At 46.8% G+C, this 20644-nt stretch overlaps 1 protein-coding gene across 2 annotated transcripts in view; it reads left to right on the top strand.

Annotated features, from left to right (window-relative positions):
* Positions 1-19702, top strand: part of trappc11 (trafficking protein particle complex subunit 11) — a 71236-nt gene extending 51534 nt beyond the window's left edge. Inside the window, exons 24-31 of one of the 2 annotated variants that reach the window (XM_055632047.1) lie at positions 28-93; positions 2466-2622; positions 6123-6234; positions 10946-11037; positions 13132-13265; positions 15088-15255; positions 17817-17877; positions 19229-19702. In XM_055632047.1, the coding sequence (XP_055488022.1) occupies positions 28-93; positions 2466-2622; positions 6123-6234; positions 10946-11037; positions 13132-13265; positions 15088-15255; positions 17817-17877; positions 19229-19248 (810 nt within the window). In that variant the 3' untranslated portion in view covers positions 19249-19702. The remainder of the gene's footprint in view (positions 1-27; positions 94-2465; positions 2623-6122; positions 6235-10945; positions 11038-13131; positions 13266-15087; positions 15256-17816; positions 17878-19228) is intronic. The other variant, XM_055632048.1, reaches the window with a different exon arrangement.
* Positions 19703-20644: the final 942 nt, after the last annotated feature.

The following is a 20644-nucleotide window of genomic DNA, read 5'->3' as shown; positions in this document are numbered from 1 at the left end:
CCTAAAAAAAAAATCTCTACCTTTCAGGACGAGACCATCACCATTGAAACAGTTGTCCCATTCGACGTCACTGCAAAGTTTGTTTCCACAAAAGTAAGTTGCCACAATAAGTTCTCATACCATCTGAAGACCGGAGCCGATCGGAAACATCGCCTGTCCATTCACTCCGCAGATGCTGCCTGACCCGCTGCGTGTCCCTCCAGCACTTTGTGCATTGCTCAAGATTCAAGCGTCTGTCGTCACTTCTTTCCTACCCTGTTCAGCAATCTTTACTTTACGTCACGATATGTGTAAAAATAATTGCATCATTTGTAAATATTTGTTCATCTACAGTTATGCAACTGATGGCTGATAAGCTCATTTATATTGTCACATACACCAATTGGTGTAGTGAAATTCACTGGCCAGGTCAGTCAAACTATTTAAAAAAGCAACAGACTCAAAAACACATTTTAACATAAACATCCATCACAGTGACTCCTGCACATTCCTCACTGTGATGGAAGGAGAAAATAAAGTTCAAGTCCCTTCCCTTGTTCTTCTTTGGTTGAGGGCCACGAGCCCCCCGTTAACGGGATGGTCTTGAGGCCCGTAGCCGGTGGTTTTAGGGCCCTCCGCGTCGAGGCGATCCGCTCCCGCATCAGGGGGGATGTCAGCTCCCCCGCACCGGGCTATCAAACCTCACGTCGGGGCTGGACAAACCTTCTGCGACGTTGGAGCTCCCGACCGGCCTCTCCCGAGACTGCGAGCCCTTGATGGTAAGTCCGCAGGCCGCGGTGGGAGCGATACCATGCAAGGGATACGCTCCGATGTTAAGTTTGCGCCCCACGGTGGGGCTCACGACAGTCCTAGGCTGCCTCATGATATATCATTACAGGAAAGTGTGATCATCTAAATACAGCATTAAAATAAAGAACTCTGCATTCTCATTTCCTTAATTTAATGCATCTACTTACTGCTCTATCAGTGTTGAACCCTCTCCAGATTTCTGGATACAGAAGTAGTAAGTGTAGGGATAATTCAACTTATTAAAATACGTGTAAAAACAGAAAATTCTGCATAAACCTGATCTCAGATTCTGCAGCAAAAATGGAACTCGACCTCGTCGGGACTTCCGCGGCCGATCGGCGGGTCGAACTTGCCCCTTAAGGCCGGGGCTCTGGAACTCCGGCCCGGCAAGAGCCGGCAGATCCGTTCCCATAGCTGACTTCCATGGGCCAATTCCATCTCAATTGTCTCCTGCGTTTGGCCAATGTCCTTCTAAACAATAGACAGTAGGTGCAGGAGTAGGCCATTCGGCCCTTCGAGCCAGCACCGCCATTTGATGTGATCATGGCAGATCATCCCCAATCAGTACCCCGTTCCTGCCTTCTCTTCATGTCCCCTGACTCCGCTATCTTTAAGAGCCCTATCTAACTCCCTCTTGAAAGTTTCCAGAAATGTCAGCCCGTCAGAGAATTCCACAGACTCACAACTCTGTGAGAAAAAGTGTTTCCTCGTCTCCATTCTAAATGGCTTACCCCTTATTCTTAAACTGTGGCCCCTGGTTCTGAACTCCCCCAACATCAAGAACATGTTTCCTGCCTCCAGCGTGTCAAAACCCTTAATCTTATATGTTTCAATCAGATCCCCTCTCATCCTTCAAAACTCATGAGTATACAAGCCCAGCCACTCCATTCTCTCAGCATATGACAGTCCTATCCATGTACCTGTCTAATTGTTTCTTAAATATTGTGATAGTACCTGCATCAACTATCTCCTCCGGCTGCTCGTTCCATACACCCACCAACCTCTGTGTGAAACCGTTACCCCTCGGGTTCCTAGTTTCCTCTCTTCACCTAAACCTATGTCCTCTGGTTCTTGATTACCCTACTGTGCATCTACCGATCTATTCCTGCCATGATCTTATACACCTCCATAAGATCACCTCTCATCCTCTTGCGCTCCCAGCCTGCGCAAGCTCCCTATAGCTCAGGCCCTTGACTCCTGGCCACAGCCTTGTAGATCTTCTCCGCCCATCTTTGAAGAAGACTGGGTGATTCTCATAATTCGCTCCTCACTTTTAAACCTCTACTCCTCTGTACCCTGTGGACGGCTCGATTGTAATCATGTATTGACTTTCCTTTGACTGGTTAGCGCGCAACAAAAGCTTTTCGCTGTACCTCGATACACGTGACAATAAACTAAACAGGATAACAACTGGCTATCTGTGACCACGCTGCACAAAGTGATAAGGATTTTTGAGGCAGAGGTAGATAGATTCTTGATTAGTGCGGGTGTCGGGGGTCGTGGGGAGAAGGCAGGAGAATGGGGTTAGGAGGGAGAGATAGATCGGCCATGATTGAATGTCGGAGTAGACTTGATGGGCCGAATGGCTTAATTCTGCTCCTATCACTTGCGACCTATGACGTTATGATATTTTTCAGCATACAATTAGCATGTGGCTCTTTCTCCTTGTCTTGCAGTTTGAAAACATGGACCGGGTGTTTGCAGACATCCCCTTCCTGCTGATGATGGACATCCTGAGTGCCTCTCCGTGGGCACTCACCATTGACACCAGTAGACTGGAGCTGGCCCCTTCTATGACTTCGGTGGACCAGATGGAATCGCAGTTGGCACAAGGTACAAGTCAGGGGGCGTGCAGAGGAGACTCAAATTCATAAGTCAAAGGAGCAGAATTAGGCCATTTGGCCCATTGAGCCTACTCTGCCATTCAATCATAGCTGATTTACCCTTCTCTTTCAACCCCATTCTCCTCATAACCTTCAATACTCTTTGACAGGATGTTTCCACTAGTGGGAGAGTCTAGGACCAGAGGTCATAGCCGCAGAATTGAAGGATGTTCCTTCAGGAAGGAGATGAGGAGGAATTTCTTTAATCAGGTGGTGAATAGACAATAGGTGCAGGAGTAGGCCATTTGGCCCTTCGAGCCAGCACCGTCATTAAATGTGATCACGGCTGATCATCCCCAATCAGTACCCCGTTCCTGCCTTCTCCCCATATCCCCTGTGTAGACGAACGCCAGACACGCTATGTGATCCAAAATCATCTTTAATCAGCACTTAAACGTTAACAGCATGAAGGATGGTTAGATGTCAGAACATGCCAACTGCTGCTCGAACTGAGTAGTGCCAGAAGCGAGTGTTAATATAAACGTTATAGCAGGGTGTGGTTAATGATGCTAACTATGTGTGATTGGTTAACATGCATAGTCAATCTACACCCTGACTCCGCTATTTTTAAGAGCCCTATCTAGCTCTCTCTTGAAAGCATCCAGAGAACCTGACACCACCGCCCTCTGAAATTCATTGCCACAGAAGGCTGTGGAAGCCAAGTCAATGCTCAAAGGCCGAATGGCTCGAAGGGCCGAATGGCCTACTGCACGTATTGTCTATTGTCAAAGGTAGGCAAAAATGCTGGAGAAACTCAGCGGTTGAGGCAGCATCTATGGAGCGAAGGAAATGGGCAACGTTTCGGGTCGAGACCCTTCGGACTGATCTGAGTCAGGGTGGGGGGGGGGGGGGGGGGGAGAAAGGAAGAGGTGGAGACAGTGGGCTGAGGGAGAGCTGAGAAGGGAAGGAGAAAGCAGGGACTACCTGAAATTGGGGAAGTCAATGTTCATACCGCTAGGGTGTAATCTGCCCAAGCGAAATATGAGGTGCTGCTCCCCCAATTTACGGTGGTGCTCACCCTGGCCATGGAGGAGGCCCAGGACAGAAAGGTCAGATTCGGAATGGGAGGGGGATTTGAAGTGCTGAGCCACAGGGAGATCAGGTGGGTTGATGCGAGCGGAGGTCTATTGTCAATGGATATGTTTAAGGCAGAGAGATAGATTGGTACGGGTGTCAGGGGGTTATGGGGAGAAGGCAGGAGAATGGGGTTGAGAGGGAGAGATAGATCAGCCATGATTGAATGGCAGAGTAGACTTATTGAGCCGAATGGCCTAATTCTACTCCTATCAGTTACGATCATGAACTAGTCAAGTACCTGCTATCCTTATGCAGCCAAGTGAACCCACAGTTGTACATTTAGACCTGTCACAGCAACAAATTCACAATGAACCAAAGTGAATGTCATATGTCAACCCAGTCAACCCTGGGATGATTTTGAGATCTCATAGAAACATAGAAAATAGGTGCAGGAGTAGGTCATTCGGCCCTTCGAGCCCATTCAATATGATCATGGCTGATCATCCAACTCAGTATCCTGTACCTGCCTTCTCTCCATACCCCCTGATCCCTTTAGCCACAAGGGCCACATCTAACTCCCTCTTAAATATAGCCAATGAACTGGCCTCAACTACCTTCTGTGGCAGAGAATTCCACCGATTCACCACTCTCTGTGTGAAAAATGTATTTCTCATCTCGGTCCTAAAAGACTTACCCCTTATCCTTAAACTCTGACCCCCTTGTTCTGGACTTCCCCAACATCGGGAACAATCTTCCTGCATCGAGCCTGTCCAACCCCTTAAGAATTTTGTAAGTTTCTATAAGATTCCCCCCTCAATCTTCTAAATTCTAGCGAGTACAAGCTGAGTCTATCCAGTCTTTCTTCATATGAAAGTCCTGCCATCCCAGGAATCAGTCTGGTGAACCTGCTCTGTACTCCCTCTATGACAAGACAGGTTAATCTCTCGTTTAACATTGACACTAACATTGGTTGGTGGTTGTGAACCGAGGGATTCGCAAGCCACATGTACCAGAGCTTAGTACAGAGTCGTACAGCCCAACTCATCCATGCTCACCGAGACACCCCATCTAAGCTCGTCTCGTCTACCTGGGTTTGGCCCCTAGGCCCCTGATCCGTTCTATCCATGTACCTGTCTTTTAAATGTTATTATACCTACCTTGAAACATATAAGATTCTTATGGGCTTACACACACTAGGGGCAGGAAACATGTTCCCGATGTTGGAGTCCAGAACCACAGTTGAAAAATAAGGAGTAAGCCATTTAGAATGGAGACGAATGAAACACTTTTTCTCACAGAGAGTGGTGAGTCTGTGGAATTCTCTGCCTCAGAGTGCGGTGGAGGCAGGTTCTCTGGATGCTTTCAAGAGAGAAATAGATAGGGCTCTCAAAAATAGCGGATCGGGGATATGGGGAGAAGGGATGAACGGGGTACTGATTGGGGATTATCAGCCATGATCACATTGAATGGCGGTGCTGGCTCGAAGGGCCAAATGGCTTGCTCCTGCACCTATTGTCTTTTGAATCTATTGAATACCTCAATCACTTACCTACACTTTAACTCCCCCACCCATTCCCAACACTTTAACTCCCACTCTCATTCCCACATTGGTCTTTCAGCCCTGGGCCTCCTCCACTGTCAGAGTGAGATCCAAAGCAAATTGGCGGAACAGCACCTCATATTTCACTTGGGCAGCTTGCACCCCAGCGGCATGAATTTTGAATCCTCTGCTTCAAGTAACCCTTGCATTCCCTCGCTCCCTCTCAGTCCCTCATCCGTCCCAGTTCTCCGACTAGTCTCTGACTCCTGATTAAATTTTATCTTTGTGCTTATTTTATGCTTCGTTGTCAGCTTCCCCTTGCTAACAATGATCAATTCTACACTTTCCTTGAGCTTTGTCCCCTTTGATGTCTCCTTTTTCACACCTTACCTTTCCATCTCCCCCGACTTTCACTCTGAAGAAGGGTTTCGACCCGAAACGTCACCCATTCCTTCTATCAAATGATGCTGCCTGCCCCGCTGAGTTACTCCAGCATTTTGTGTCTACCTCCTCTGGCAATTCAATGTAGAAACAAGGAACTGTAGCTGCTGGTTTAGGAAAAGCAAAGAGCTGGAGTAACTCAGTCACCTATCCACGTTCTCCAGAGATGCTGCCTGACCCGCTGAGTTACCCCAGCACTGCTTCCTCCTCGGCAGCTCCTTTTGTGTTTTGCTCGCAATTCCAGCATTTGCAGTTTCTTGCATGTCTATCCATGGAGTTCATTTGTTAAGAAAGGATTGCTGAGAAAGAACTGGCAACTATTACTTCTGCCCAGACAATGACAAAGAACAGAGAGTCAATTATTCAAATGGTGAATGGAAAGATTTACAACGTAGTCGTGATTTCATGCTTTGATGTATTACTTGCCATTTCTAACAAAACTCTTTGTGCAGTGGTTTTACAGACGGGCGAAAGTGCCAGTGAGTGCTTCTGTCTGCAGTGCCCGCCAGCACCAGTTAATCAGAGCGGGGTCGCTTCAGGTCGTTATATCATCTCCTGGAAAAGGTAAAGTGTGCCAGAGAACTTGGTTCAATCTTGACCTCGACTGCTGTCTGTACGGTGTTTGCACGTTCTCACTTCGCCCAACACCTCCGCTCGGTTCGCAATAACCAACCTGATCTTCCGGTGGCTCAACACTTCAACTCCCCCTCCCATTCCGAATCCGACCTTCCTGTCCTGGGCCTCCTCCATGGCCAGAGTGAGTCCCACTGTAAATTGGAGGAGCAGCACCTCATATTTCACTTGGGTAGTTTATATAGAAACATAGAAAATAGGTGCAGGATTAGGCCATTTGGCCCTTTGAGCCTGCACTGCCATTCAATGTGATCATGGCTGATCATCCAACTCGGTATCCTGTACCTGCCTTCTCTCCATACCCCCTGATCCCTTTAGCCACAAGGGCCACATCTAACTCCCTCTTAAATATAGCTAATGAACTATCCTCAACTACCTTCTGTGGCACAGAATACCAGAGATTCACCACTGTGTGAAAAATGTTTTCCTCATCTCGGTCCTAAAAGATCTTCCCTTATCCTTAAACTGTGACCCCTTGTTCTGGACTTCCTCAACTTCGGGAACAATCTTCCTGCATCTAGCCTGTCCAACCCCTTAAGAATTTTGTATGTTTCTATAAGATCCTCCCTCAATCTTCTAAATTCTAACGAGTACAAGCCAAGTCTATCCAGTCTTTCTTCATATGAAAGTCCTGACATCCCAGGAATCAGTCTGGTGAACCTTCTCTGTGCTCTATGGCAAGAATGTCTTTCCTCAGATTTGGAGACCAAAACTGTACGCAATACTCCAGGTGTGGTCTCACCAAGATCCTGTACAACTGCAGCAGAACCTCCCTGCTCCTATACTCAAATCCTTTTGCTATGAACGCTAACATACCATTCGCTTTCTTCACTGCCTCCTGCACCTGCATGCCTACTTTTAATGACTGGTGTACCATGACACCCAGGCCTCGTTGCATCTCCCCTTTTCCTAATCGGCCACCATTCAGATAATAGTCTACTTTCCTGTTTTTGCCACCAAAGTGGATAACCTCACATTTATCCACATTATACTGCATCTGCCATGCATTTTCCCACTAACCCAGCCTATCCAAGTCACCTTGTAGCCTCCTAGCATCCTCCTCACAGCTAACACTGCCCCCCCAGCTTCGTGTCATCTGCAAACTTGGAGATGTTGCATTCAATTCCCTCGTCCAAATCCGTTTACTCCTACTATTTGCTTCCTGTCTGCCAGCCAGTTCTCTATCCACATCAATACTGAACCCCCAATACCGTGTGCTTTAAGTTTGTATACTAATCTCTTATGTGGGACCATGTCGAAAACCTTCTGAAAGTCCAGATATAACACATCCACTGGTTCTCCCTTATCCACTACTAGTTACATCCTCGAAAAAATCTATAAGATTCGTCAGACATGATTTACCTTACCTTATCTATCATAAATCCATGCTGACTTTGTCCAATAATTTCACCACTTTCCAAATGTGCTGCTATCCCATCTTTAATAACTGATTCTAGCAGTTTCCCCACTACCGATGTTAGACTAGCTGGTCTGTAATTCCCCGTTTTCCTTCTCCCTCCCTTTTTAAAAAGTGGGGTTACATTAGCTACCCTCCAATCCTCAGGAACTACTCCAGAATCTAAAGAGTTTTGAAAAATTATCACTAATGCATCCACTATTTCTGGGGCTACTTCCTTAAGTACTCTGGGATGCAGCCCATCTGGCCCTGGGGATTTATCGGCCTTTATCCATTCAATTTACCTAACACGACTTCCTGGCTAACCTGGATTTCACTCAGTTCCTTCATCTCATTTGACCCCTGGTCCCCTGCTATTTCCGGCAGATTATTTATGTCTTCCTTAGTGAAGACAGAACCAAAGTAGTTATTCAATTGGTCTGCCATGTCCTTGTTCCCATGATCAATTCACCTGTTTCTGACTGCAAGGGACCTACAGTTGTTTTAACTAATCTTTTTCTCTTCACATATCTATAAAAACTTTTGCAGTCAGTTTTTATGTTCCCTGCCAGTTTTCTTTCATAATCTATTTTCCCATTCCAAATTAAGCCCCTTGTCCTCTGCTGGACTCTGAATTTCTCCCAGTCCTCTGGTAGGCTGCTTTCTCTGGCTAATTTGTATGCTTCACCCCAGAGGTATGAACATTGACTTCTCCGATTTCAGGTAGTCCTTGCTTTCTCCCTCTTTCCCCTCCCCTTTCCAGCTCTCCCACAGCCCACTGTCTCCGCCTCTTCCTTTCTGTTTCCCCCACCCCCACATCAGTCTGACGAAGGGTCTTGACCCGAAACGTCACCTATTCCGTCGTTCCATAGATGCTGACTCACCCGCTGAGTTTCTCCAACATTTTTGTCTCCCTGTGACCATGTGGGTTTCCCCAGAATCGAACCCGGGTATCCGGCGCTGTGAGGCAGTATAAAATAATGAAAAATGTACATGATAATCTAATTATTGATACAGAATGATTTGGGTAGTTTTATAAAAAATGTTGAGATTCTCTTTCCTGTCAATCACGCCATGAAAGCCACGCCCCTTCCGGAGGGACTATAAAACCCGGAAGTGTGGAGGTGCCTCAGTTCTCTGCAAGATGGGGGAGCTAGAGGTCGCGGCTCTCAGTCTGAGCTGTGAATAACACTGAGCACGTGTCTACTAAACTGAGTGGTTTTACTGACCTGTGAGGGCCCTTAATGTGGTTTGAAAATGAAAAAGTTGCCTTTGGTTTGATTGAAAATACAAAAGTTGCCTTGCCTTATTGAAAAGTGGTGTTGCCTTCTATATAATTAAAAGTCTATTCTTGACCATTTCCTGTTTGTGCTGTATATTGATTTTAGGAAAATTGCTACCACATACGGCTGTGATTTTTGGCCATCTTACTCAGAATCCCCCTCCGCTCATGAGATGCCGATGATTTTTCCCATCGAAGAAAAATAAGTTATTAGTGTTTAAAAAATATTGAGATTCTTTCTCCTGTGAATCGCACCATGAAGGCCACGCCCCTTCCGGTGGGAGGGGGAGGGACTATAAAACCCGGAAGTTTGGGCGTGGCTCAGTCGCTGTAAGAGGGGGGAGGGAGAGGTCACATCTCTCTGACTTTGGTGGCCTTGCACCCTGCTTGAAGATACTGCACTTGAATTTGGTGGCCTGCTGCTTGAAGTGGTATGACACTGCACTTGAATTTGGTGGCCTTGCACCCTGCTTGAAGTGGAATTTCAAGGAATAGCCGCGACTTAACTGCCAGCCCACCAGCCGTGAGTGAGTGAGCTGCCAGCACAATAGGCTTGAGTGACTGAGCCGCCAGCCCAAGAACCCATTTGGCCCACAATGTCAATACTAGCCCTCTGGAAACCAGTCCCTTCAGCCCACAACACCCATACTAGCGCTCCAGAAAGTCCCCTCCCCCCCCCCCCACTAGCCACCAATATTGGAATTGGTGGAGAGGTGGAATATTGCGTTGGGGGACCAGCCCTCCCCTATTAAGCTGGGACGCAACGGGTCCCACTTAGTCTTGTTTACAATATACATTAATGATTTAGAGGAAGGGATTAAGAATAACATTAGCAAATTTGCAGATGACACAAGCTGGGTGGCAGTGTGAGCTGTGAGGATGATGCTCTGAGAATGCAGGGTGACTTGGACAGGTTGGGTGAGTGGGCAGATGCAGTTTAATGTGAATAAATGTGAGGTTATCCACTTTGAGAGCAAAAACAGGAAGGCAGATTATTATCTAAATGGTGTCATGTTAGGAAAAGGGGAAGTACAACAGGATCTGGGGATCCTTGTTCATCAGTCAATTAAAGTAAGCATGCAGGTACAGCAGGCAGTGAAGAAAGCAAATGGCATGTTGGTCTTCATAAGGAGATGTTGAGTATAGGAGCAAACGGGTCCTTCTACAATTGTACAGGGCCCTAGTGAGTCCACACCTGGAGTATTGTGCGCAGTTTTGGTCTCCAAATTTGAGGAAGGACATTCTTGCTATTGAGGGAGTGCAGCGTAGGGTTCATGAGGTTAATTCCAAGGGATGGCGGGACTGTCATGTGTTGATAGAATGGAGCGGCTGGGCTTGTATACACTGGAATTTAGAAGGATGAGAGGTTATCTTATTGAAACATATAAGATTATTAAGGGATTGGACATGCTGAATCTGTGTAATTAAGAAGGCAGTGGAGGCCGATTCTCTGGATACTTTCAAGAGAGAGTTAGATAGAGCTCTTAAAGATAGCGGAGTCAGGGGATATGGGGAGAAGGCAGGAACGGGATACTGATTGTGGATGATCAGCCATGATCACATTAAATGGTGGTGCTGGCCTGAAGGGCCGATTGGCCTACTCCTGCAGCTATTGTATATTGTCTATTGGAACGTTCCGCCTAGGCCTCCGAGGGGCTGAGATCCGCAAAGTCGGCTACGGGAACGGATCTGTCGGCTCAGGCCGGGCCGGAGTTCCAGAGCCCTGGCAGCAGGGGGGCAAATTCCACCCGCAGATCGGCCGCGGAAGTCCCGATGAGGTTGAGCTCGGCCACCTCACCCGGCCTAGGCACCACATTTTCGGGGGGATTCCAAGAGCGCACTCTCGTAAATTTGTCCGGAATTAGAGGAGGTGCCAGATCACTAGTTGCCGCAAAATCCTTGATAGACCTGTACCTGCTTTGCTAAACGATTGCTAACATATCTTGGTTTGTTTTTTTATAAAGGACCTCTGCTGCAAAGAGTGTACCTGTTGTCAAGACGGTGATTACGTTGCCACACGTGATTGTGGAGGCAATTCCACTCTACGTTCATGCAGGTAAATTGTGCATTTGTAGATAATAATGTGCCTTCAAGTTCAATGTAGAATGCAGTCGCACTCTTCAGAGATAGGTCCAGGGTGCCTCACAGCGCCAGAGACCCGAGTTCGATCCTGACTACAGGTGTTGTCAGTACGGAGTTTGTACGTTCTCCCTGTGACTATGCGAGTTTTCTCTGGGCGCTCCGGTTTCCTTCCGCACTACAAAGGCGTACAGGTTTGTAGGCTAATTGGCTTCAGTAAAATTTTAAAAAATTGTCCCTTGTGTATAAGATAGTGCCAGTGTGTGGGGATCGCTGGTCAGCGTGGACTCGGTGGGCCGAAGGGCCTGTATCTCTAACCTAAAAAACTAAACCCGCAAGGGGAAGTAATGCAGGAGGGGCAGAAAAGACAAATTGGATTTAGTTTAAATTAGAAATACAGAATGGAAACAGTTTATTATTATTATTATTTATTATTGTCAACGTGTACAGAGGTACAGTGAAAAGCTATTTTATTGTGCGCTAACTAGTCAGCGAAAAAACTGTACATAATAACAATCGAGCCGTCCGCAGTGTACAGGTAAAGGGAATAACGTTTAGTGCAAGGTAAAGTCCGATTAAAGATAGTCCAAAGGCCTCCAATGAGGTACAGTAGATGGTAGGTCAGGACCACTCTCTAGTTGGTGATAAAATGGTACAGTAGCTTGATAACAGCTGGGAAGAAACTGTCCCAGAATCTGAAGTGTGTTGTCAAACCTCGACCTCTTGCCTGATGGGAGGGGAGAAGAGGGAGTCCCCCTGGGTGAGACTGGTCCTTGATTAAGCTGCTGGCCTTGCTGAGGTCCTTCTGCAGTTGTACAGAGCCCTAGTGAGACCACACCTGGCGTATTGTGTGCAATTTTTGGTCCCCTAATTTGAGGAAGGACATTCTTGCTATTGAGGGAGTGCAGCGTAGGTTTACAAGGCTTATTCCCGGGTTAGCTGACTGTCGTATGCTGAGAGAATGGAGCAGCTGGGCTTGTACACTCTGTAGTTTAGAAGGATGAGAGGGTATCTTATTGAAACATATAAGATTGTTAAGGGTTTAGACACGCTAGAGGCAGGAAACATGTACCCGATGTTGGAGGAGTCCAGAACCAGGGGCCACAGTTTAAGAATAAGGAGTAAGCCATTTTGAACAGAGACGAGGAAACACTTTTTCTCACAGAGAGTGGTGAGTCTGTGGAATTCTCTGCCTCAGAGGGTGGTGGAGGCGGGTTCTCTGGATGCTTTCAAGAGAGAGCTAGATAGGGCTCTTAAAAATTGCAGAGTCGGGATATAAGGAGAAGGCAGGAACGGGGTACTGATTGGGGATGATCAGCCATGATCACATTGAATGGCGGTGCTGGCACGAAGGGCCGAATGACCTACTCCTGCGCCTATTGTCTATTGTCACTATTCTGCCCAATTATTTTAACTTGTTATTGCAACGGGATCTGAAATCGGCCCCCGAGGAACACATTGCTCCAGGTAATACTACTATGTGAAGTCGTGTAAATGCTTTGTGATTGTACTGAGGGTGGAGATGTGAAATGTGGTTTATTGATTTCCATGTCTCCACTCGGAATTGACTACAGATTTTACCAGAGTAACCGACGAATATTTTTATACATATATATGCATTGTATAGCTTTTAATGAAAATATGCTTTAAGGGCCCGTCCCACTTCCCGAGTTATTCCCGAAATCTCCCGAATTATTCACGAATTCCCCCTGCGAGTTTTCCCCTTGATTCAAACTCGCGGAATATTCGTAATGAGTCCGTAGGAGTCCGTGGATATATCGTAGCGGTTCATTATGCCAGCCATAGGTACTCGGGGCTATTTTTTTACTCGTGGACATTTTTTATCAGGCTGGAAAAAATGTCCCGACTTAACTGATGCCCCGAGTACCATAGATGCTGCCGCACCCTCTGAGTTTCTCCAGCACTTCTGTTTACCTACGGCTGGCATAACGAGCCGCTACGATGTATCTACGGATTCCTACGGGAATAACTCGAGAAAGTGGGACAGGCCCTTTACTTTGTCAATGAATTTGAAAACCATTTGCTAACTTTTCTTTTCTTTCTGTGAAAGATCTTCCTTCCTTCGGCAGGGTGCGAGAATCTTTGCCCGTCAAATACTGGTTGCAAAACAGGACCAAGTTAGTGCAAGACGTGGAGATTTTTGTGGAGCCCAATGATGCCTTTATGTTTTCTGGTCTTAAACAGGTACGATTAGTCGTTTAGTTCAGAGATAATGCTCGGAGACGCTCTTTGGCCCACTGAGTGCGAATCGACCAGCATTCCCCGCACATTAATACCATCGTACTCTAGGGCAGGGGTGGGCAACCTTGTTCTGCAATAGGGGCCGGGACGCATGTCTGAGCGGATGGCAGGCCACGTCTATCACGTGTTCACATGCGCCCCGCCCCCATCCCGCCCCGGATGGCAGGCATCAAATCGCGTGTTCACGGAAGGTAGACAAACATGCTGGAGAAACTCAGTGGGTGAGGCAGCCTCGTGCAATCCTTGCATGTCTCATTCGCTGTGTTTTCATTCCAGCATTTTTGTCCAACTTTGATTTTTCCAGCATCTGCAATTGTTACTTAAACCTGTTCACAAACGCTAATATAACACACTCATTTGTTGGATGTACAAAGTTGAATAAATTTTGGAGTGATATATTTGATATATTTACAAAGATTTTCAAGTCAAGAATAGAACCCAAAACGGAATGGATTATATTTGGAATAATAGGAGAAGATACCAATTTAAATAAAGATCAAAATGTTTTTTTTAATTATGGGTTAATAATTGGAAAGAAATTGATACTTAAATTTTGGAAAAGTACAACCACACCAACTGTTAAAATGTGGATTAGGAATATGATGGACATAGCACGCCTTGAAGAAATGAGACTCCGACTAATAGATAAATATGACCAATTCTTAAAGAGTTGGTCTCCTTTCATCGACTTTTTGGAATCATGTGATGCAGCGGTGCCGTAAGGATTGCCGATTTCAGTTCATGACGCGGATAGATCTACATCTCCGAATACAGATTTGAAAAATTCTCTTTTAAGGGGCCTTCTCTTCTATTGCTACTCTCCTCTTTCTCTCTTCCTTTTTTTATTTTTTATATACACACTTCACGTTTTTCTACTCTCTGCCATCTATTTTTCCACTTTTTCCCCTTTCTATTGCTTTCTTTTTCTTGATCTGCTTACTTTTTTCTTATAACATAAAACTAGAGGTTGTACATAGAATGGATTACGGTATTACATAGTTGGCACCTAAAATTAGGCGCCACTGTACTGTTTTATGCTGTATTAACTTCTAATAAAATAAACAAAAAAAAAAAAAAAAAAAAAAAAAAAAAAAAAAAAAAAAAAAAAAAAAAAAAAAACTGTTCACAGAAGGTGCGCGGCCGTGCCGGCGGCTTTGCGCAGGATGTGGTACAGCCACATCTCGGCCACGCTCGGCGGGCCGGATGATTTCAGGTTACTGGGCCGCATTTGGCCCGGGGGCCGTAGGTTGCCGAGCCCTGGACTGTTTTGTACGCCTTTGGAATATGGGAGAAAACCCGAGCACTCTTTGATTCCCCCTTCCCTCCAACTCTACGAGGCTACTCCATAAACACGTCATGTAGACAATAAACAATAGGTGCAGGAGTAGGCCATTCGGCCCTTCGAGCTAGCACCGCCATTCAATGTGATCATGGCTGATCATCCCCAATCAGTACCCCGTTCCTGCCTTCTCCCCATATCCCCTGACTTCACTATCTTTAAGAGCCCTATCTAGCTCTCTCTTGAAAGCATCCAGAGAACCTGCCTCCACCGCCCTCTGAGGCAGAGAATTCCACACTCACAACTCTTTGAGAAGAATTGTTTCCTCGTCTCTGTTCTAAATGGCTTACTCCTTATTCTTAAACTGTGGCCCCTGGTTCTGAACTCCAACATCGAGAACATGTACTTTACTGTGTGGAGGAAAACATTTCCCCTCGGATTCGTTGTAACGCTGTTTGCATTTTGTTTTGGCTTCACCTTTCTTAGATCCGGTTAAGAATTCTCCCAGACACGGAGCAGGAGTTACTGTACAATTTCTACCCCCTGATGGCCGGCTACCAACAGCTCCCGGGCCTAAACATCAGCATTCCCCGCTTCCCTGCCGTCTCCGGCCAGCTGCTGCGCAGGTTCCTTCCTACGCACATCTTTGTAAAGGTACGTCAACACCCAGCGCCGCCAAACTGCACCCCACGCTTCTTCTTCTTAGGTCCCCCCTCGATCGTGGCTGACCATGGGTGTCTCCAGGGTTGGAGGACATCTGTGCGTGGCTTTTGTTTACCGCGGGGAGACTAGTGCACAGACAGCCACCCCCCCCCCGGCCCTTGACAGATCTGGGTCAGGACGAGGAAACACTTTTTCTCACAGAGAGTGGTGAGCCTGTGGAATTCTCTGCCTCAGAGGGCGGTGGAGGCCGGTTCTCTGGATGCTTTCAAGAGAGAGCTAGATGGGGCTTAAAAATAGCGGAGTTAGGGGATATGGGGAGAAGACAGGAACGGGGTACTGATTGGGGATGATCAGCCATGATCACATTAAATGGCGGTGAAGGGTCGAATGGCCTACTCCTGCACCTATTGTCTATTGATCCAGTGGCGTGGAGTCCCATGACGACCGGAGACCCTTCTATGCTGCAGCCTTCATCCGCCTTCCCAGCCGTTGTGACGCTCCACCAAGGTCAGCCATCATCCTCCGCCTGTTCCACCGTTGAGGTCTTGGTTGGAATGCTCTTTGTCAGATACCTCCTCCTCCCCCCCCCCACGACCTCACCGCCATGGGTGGCCATACCAGGAGCATAGCTCCAGACGGCAGCGCTCTCAGGATCTCAGGACCCACACAAGCTTCTCCACCACGTGACAATCCACGGAGAAAAACACTGGTACACAAATTATAGGAGTAGAAATCTGCCCATCGAGTCCACACCACCATTCAATCATGGCTGATCTCTGCCTCCCGATCCCATTCTCCTGCCTTCTCCCCATAACCCTTGACACCCATTCTAACCAATAATTTGTCCATCTCTACTGTAAAAATATCCACACTGACGTTGGTGCCAATGAGTTCCACAGATTATCTACCCCCTGACTAAAGAAATTCCTCCTCGCCTCCTTTCTAAAAGAGCGCTCTTTAATTCTGAGGCTATGACCTTTTGCCCTAGACTCTCCCACCAGTGGAAACACCCCTCCACACCCACACTGTCTGTGCCTTAGTTTTACTTTTATTATTGTGACGTGTACCGAGCTACGATATGGAAGTGTGATGGTGTGAATGAGGGGGGGACCTCATTGAATCATACCCAACAGTGGAAGCAATGGATGTGGAGAAGATGTTTCCACTAGTGGGAGCGTCTAGGACCAGATGGCACAGCCTAAAGGGCCTGTCCCACTGAGGCTATTTTTTGGTGGCCGCTGGATTTTCAACATGTTGAACATTCTTCGGAGACAGTAGGTGACACTGGGTTTGACGCCACTGAGCGTGGCTTGACTTCTCCTGACGTATGTGCTGTCGTACTTGTCGCCAGGTTAACGTAGATTGTCGCTTGTGCTGACTTTTTTTTTGTTAAAGTATTTCAAATTTCAAATTCTATGTCGAAAGGGGGGCCCATTCGCCGGTTTTTCGGCGACCTGCTACCACTATGACAGTCACCTAAAAATAGCTTAAGCGGGGCAGGCCCTTAAGAATAAAAGGATGTTCATTTAGGAAGAAGGTGAGTCAGAGGGTGGTGAATTTGTGGAATTCTTTGCCACAGATGGCTGTGGAGGCCATGTCAGTGGATATGTTTAAGGCAGAGACAGACAGATTCTTGATTAGTACGGGTGTCGGGTTATGGGGAGAAGGCAGGAGAATGGGGTTAAGAGGGAGAGATAGATCAGCTTGAATGGCAGAGTAGTCTTGATGGGCCGAATGGCCTAATTCTGCTCCTGTCACACTTATGAGTTTATGAATAGTGAAAAACTTTTTTGTTGCGTGCTATCAACTCGCCGGAAAGACTATAGATGATCACAATCAAATTAGATGCAGGATAAAATAAATAGTTCAGTTTGTTGTCATGTGTACCGAGGCACACTGAAAAGCTTTTATTTGTTGTGTGCTAACCAGTCAGCGGAAAAATAATACATGGTTACAATCAAGCCGTCTGTGATGTCTTTGTAATGTAATATAGCCGTGGATAGACCACCTGTAGCCAGATGCCCAGATAGGGAGAAACCTGGACAGAGGATTCAGTCTCCCAGAGGTGAGAAACCTAGACAGAGGAGCCAGTCTCCCAGAGGTGACAAACCTAGACAGAGGAGCCAGTCTCCCAGAAGCCAGAAATAGTCTCCCAGAAGGGAGTCTATTAGTCTCCCAGAAGCTGTTCCCAAACCAAGCTGCGGTACATACACGATGCGCCGAGATGCAGCGAGAGGCAGGAGCCAGTCTCCCAGTCACAGCAAAAAGCAACGAGACAGGCCCTTCTAACAGAGTTTCTAGAGTTTTAGGTTAAAGTGGATATCAGGGGGAGATGTGATTTAATTAACGTGAAGGGGGAGATGTGATGTCTTTGTAATGTAATATATGTAATGTAATATATAATGTAAATGCCAGTGCCCCTTGAGGCCAAAGGCAGAAGCTGGTAAATGTACCTGTGCCTCGTGACTGAGGTCAAGTGACCTACTGGAAGTTTCGGTCATAGCAGATTAAACTTATCTTACACGGTGGCGGACGTGTTTTCTTTGTGCTAGTCACAACAGGGCCTGACAGAGAACATTACACCATCCACAGTGTACAGATCCAGGATAAAGGGTAAGTTTAGTGCAAGGTAAAGTCCGATTAAAGATAGTATGATAAAGTCCAATTAAAGATAGTATACCTCATCATACTTACAATGAGGTAGATAGCAGCTCAGGACCACTCTCTAGTTGGTTGATAGGATGATTCAGTTGCGTGATAACAGCTGGGAAGAAACTGTCCCTGAATCTGGAGGTGTGCGTTTTCAAACTTCTGCACCTCTTACCTGAAGGGAGAGGGGAGAAGTGGGAGTGACCAGGGTGAGACTGGTCCTTGATTATGCTGCTGGCCTTGTGTGATGGTCTGGGCTGCGTCCATAACACTCTGCGATTTCTTGCGGTCTTGAATGGAGCTGTTCCCAAACCAAGCTGCGATACATACCGATAAAATGCTGTTTACGGCGCATCTGTAGAAGTTGGTGAGAGTGTTGGGGGCCATGCAGAACTTCCTCAGCCTTCTAAGGGGTGTTGGTGTGCTTTCTTGGCCATTGCTTCGATGTGGATGGTCCAGTACAAGTTTCTGGTGATAGACAAAGCTTTGTAGAAGAAGGAACTGCAGATGCTGGAAAAATCGAAAGTAGACAAAAGATGCTGGAGAAACTCGGCGAATAGCATCTATTGAGAAAAAGAGTAGGCGAAATTTCGGGTCGAGATCCTTCTTCAGATAAAGCTTTGTAGTTTAGTTTAGATATACAGTGTGGAAACGGGGCCCTTAGGGTCCGCGTCGACCAGGGACCCCCCGAACACCAGCACTATCCTACACACACTAGGGACAATTTACAATCTTACCAAACCCGATTAACCTACAAAGCTGCACGTCTTTGGAGTGTGGGAGGAAACCGGAGCATCCGGAGAAAACCCACGCAAGTCACGGGGAGAACGTACAAACTCTACAGACAGCACCCGTAGTCAGGATGGAACCCGTGTCCCTGGTGATGTGAGGCAGCAACTCTACCACTGCACCACCGTGTCGCCCTCTTATTATTGCTGAAAGTACAATATGAACCACATAGGGATTAATCCTTGGTGGACAAAAATGCTGGAGAAACTCAGCGAGTGGGGCAGCATCTATGGAGCAAAGGAAATAGGCGACGTTTCGGGTAGAAACCCTTCTTCAGATAAAGTTTTGTAGTTTAGTTCAGTCTGAAGAAGGGTTTCGACCCGAAACGTTGCCTATTTCCTTTGCTCCATAGATGCTGCCTCACCCACTGAGTTTCTCCAGCAATTTTGCCTACTTTTGATTTTCCAGCATTGCAGTTCATTCTTAAACAGGAAATAATCCTTACAGAGTTTATTGAAAAGGGTATTCATCCCGACTAGTTTTCAGACACGCATTGTGAACTTGTGCTATTTTGCCCCCACTTTAGCCGCAAGGTCGACGTGCTGATGAAGTGATCGTTGTGGCTGCCTGACGGGGAAACTGCTTTGAAGGATAAAAGTCGCCGCTTTTGCAGCAAAAAACAGAACTGGATAAAACATTGCTCTTATTCGTGGGTGTACAAATGACCCAGGCCTTCTGGCTGCGGTATTTTTCATCAGTTATATGCTTCTCCACCGCCTTTAAAGGCAAGTATGACAGCCACAAGCAGTTAATGTTTCGCGTTAAAATTAGTGTCCCGGGAACAAATGTAGATGGATGATGAAGCAAGAATTATTTTGGAAGTGGAATGATATAATTGAGCTTTCTATTGTTTCACATTCAGTGAGAAATGACCTTCGTCTTTGGCAATACTTATTTATATTCTGTTGTAAATTTTCCATTTATTGCCATCATGCAGCTTTGATTTACAATTGGACAAGTGGAGCTGCTAAAATATCTTTCAATAAATCATGGATCTGCATCATTGTGTGTTCTCATTTATTTGATAAAATTGCTGCAGCACTTTAGACTTTGGTACTTTAGAGATGCAGCTTGGAAACAGGCCCCCCCCCTTCACCCCCCCCCCCCCCCCCCCCCCCCCCCCCCCCCCCCCCCCCGTGCTGACCCACGATCACCCCCCCACGCTATAGCACTATCCTACACACACTAGGGACAAGTTACATTTTTACACAAGCCAATTAACCTGTAGGTCGATGAGTATCATGATTCTTCTTGAGTAGTAAGGATGTCAGGGGTTGTGGGGAGAATGGGATTGAGAGGGAAAGATGGATCAGCCATGATTGAATGTGGAGTAGACTTGACTCGGCGGGTCAAGCAGCATCTCTATAGAACATGGATAGTTGACGTTTCACAGTGCTGGAGTAACTCAGTGGGTCAGACATCATCTCTGGAGAACATGGATAGGTGACGTTTCACAGAGTGCTGGAGTAACTCAGCGGGTCAGACAGCATCTCTGGAGAACATGGATAGGTGACGTTTCACAGAGTGCTGGTGTAACTCAGCGGGTCAGACAGCATCTCTGGAGAACATGGATAGGTGACGTTTCACAGAGTGCTGGTGTAACTCAGCGGGTCATGCATGCAGTATCTCTGGAGAACATGGATAGGTGACGCTTCAGGTCGAGACCCTTCTTCATACTGGTGTTGCAGAACTCACGTCGGAGAGAGGAGATGAACTTCTTGACAGTCGGCATACCTTGAGGAAATTTTGCAGTGGAGCGGACAAAATGTGCAGGAAGGAACTCCAACTCTCTCCAACTGAAGTTCGGCACCACCATTCTGAAGATGAGCGGCACGATGGCGCAGTGGTACAGTTGGTGCCTCACAGCGCCAGAGACCTAGGTTCCACCCTGACTACGGGTGCTGTCTGTACGGGAGTTTGTACTTTCACCCTGTGACCTACA

This window comes from Leucoraja erinacea, chromosome 3 (assembly GCF_028641065.1).
Source record: "Leucoraja erinacea ecotype New England chromosome 3, Leri_hhj_1, whole genome shotgun sequence".
Taxonomy (NCBI): domain Eukaryota; kingdom Metazoa; phylum Chordata; class Chondrichthyes; order Rajiformes; family Rajidae; genus Leucoraja; species Leucoraja erinaceus.
Note: the sequence above shows the minus strand (reverse complement) of the source record. Positions and strands in the feature narration are given on the sequence as shown.